The sequence below is a fragment of the Pseudozyma flocculosa genome (assembly GCF_000417875.1).
Source record: "Pseudozyma flocculosa PF-1 unplaced genomic scaffold scaffold00012, whole genome shotgun sequence".
NCBI lineage: Eukaryota > Fungi > Basidiomycota > Ustilaginomycetes > Ustilaginales > Ustilaginaceae > Pseudozyma > Pseudozyma flocculosa.
The window spans coordinates 846,889-848,347 of NW_006920880.1; the positions used below are offsets into that span (position 1 = coordinate 846,889).

General features: G+C 56.5%; 1 protein-coding gene across 1 annotated transcript in view; it reads right to left on the minus strand.

Annotated features, from left to right (window-relative positions):
* Positions 1-1,007: 1,007 nt before the first annotated feature.
* The window catches only part of PFL1_04008 (uncharacterized protein), a gene marked incomplete at both ends in the record, with an annotated part of 5,072 nt that continues 4,620 nt past the window's right edge, over positions 1,008-1,459 (minus strand). The window contains one exon of the mRNA XM_007881531.1: positions 1,008-1,432. Within this exon, the coding sequence (XP_007879722.1) occupies positions 1,008-1,432 (425 nt within the window). The remainder of the gene's footprint in view (positions 1,433-1,459) is intronic.

Below are 1,459 nucleotides of genomic sequence, written 5' to 3' on the forward strand. Positions count from 1 at the left end.
GTTGTTTGGAGCGCTCTGCAGGGCATGTATGTGAAGTTTGGGTTAGGGTTAGGGTTAGGGTAGGGTTACAAGGTGGACCCAGCCAAAAGTTGGGTAGGGATAGGTTACAAGGTGGACCCAGCCAAAAGTTGGGTAGGGATAGGTAGTGTACCTTGTTCTTTACCTATTTCTGAGCATATTCTTTGCTGGATCCCTTATCAGTTGTCTTACTGGTTGCGGCGCTACGGTCGCTCAAAGTAAGTCCGCTTTTGGGGTCGATGACCAAAAATGTCACAATACAGCCTTGTGCCGCTAATGAACGTTGTTCATAACAATGAGATTGAGATGTACAAGACGTTTCAAGAAGATCGAACGGATAGCCATGGAGAAAAAGCAAAAGTTGCATTTCGGGGGGTCGACCTAAGGGGGGACCCTTACCCAGGTCCGACCCTGACCCCCTCAGATCTTCTTGCACTCTTAATGAAAGTTGTTAGGGTTAGGGTTTACAAGGGTATCCCCAAAACAAACAGGGTAGGGGTGCTTATTGAAAGTTGTTCATATGCCATTTGTGAGTACTTTTGATCAGTCACCCCTACTCAGTTGTCTTGGTGGTTGCGGAGCAGTGGTCGCTTGAAAAAGGTGCGTTTTGGGGGTTGAACGCCAAAAAGTTGGGAATTTCGACTTGGTCCCTTTGTGCTGGCGGTGCGGCACGGCGGTGAAAGTGAGTGAGGAGATGCTGATGGTTCGAAAGGAGGAAAAGGAAGGCACGGCGCGCAGGGAAAAAGGACGCGCGCGGCAGGCTCGGAGCCGAAGCCGCGCGACATCCCCCCCTCCCCGAGCTGAGCGACTCTTTCTACAATACAGGAAGTGGAGCCTGAGAAGGTTGTGGAGAGTGGTGTTGCGAAATGCGCGGCGGTGCGGTATCGTGGACTGTGCTTGGGAATGCGGTATTGGGAACGGAGCGTGGAACTGCGGGACGGATGTGAGACTGGACGGAAACGAGGCGGTATGGAACGAGGAGCATCGGTCTAGTTGGACAGGTGACGCAGACGCGATATGGCGTCAACGTTCCCGTGAGCTTTGCCGGCTCGATGGACGAACGATAGCGAGTCGAGGAAGGGCATGATGTACGTGCGCAGCCTCTCGATGCGCGGTGTGAAAAGGCGACGGGAGCGCGAGGAGGCGCGCAGGACCGCGCCGAGGGGTGCGTGATCGGTTACGACGATGATGCTGGGTGCGCCCTCGAGGTAATGGCGGAGTTGGTGGAGGGCCCAGACGAGGCAGGACATCTCCAGCTCGAGGCCGAGCAGCTTCGCTTCGGAGGGAGAGGTCGGGGTCGAGATGAAGGCGATGGGTCTCTCGGTCGTGGATGGCCTTTCGCGAGGTTCGGTGTGCGAGCCGTCCGGGTCGCCGTCGTCGGCGTCTGGGGTTGCGCCGGCGTCGGCGATGTGCGCTGTGGCCGTTCGTCGCGTCCGACGGC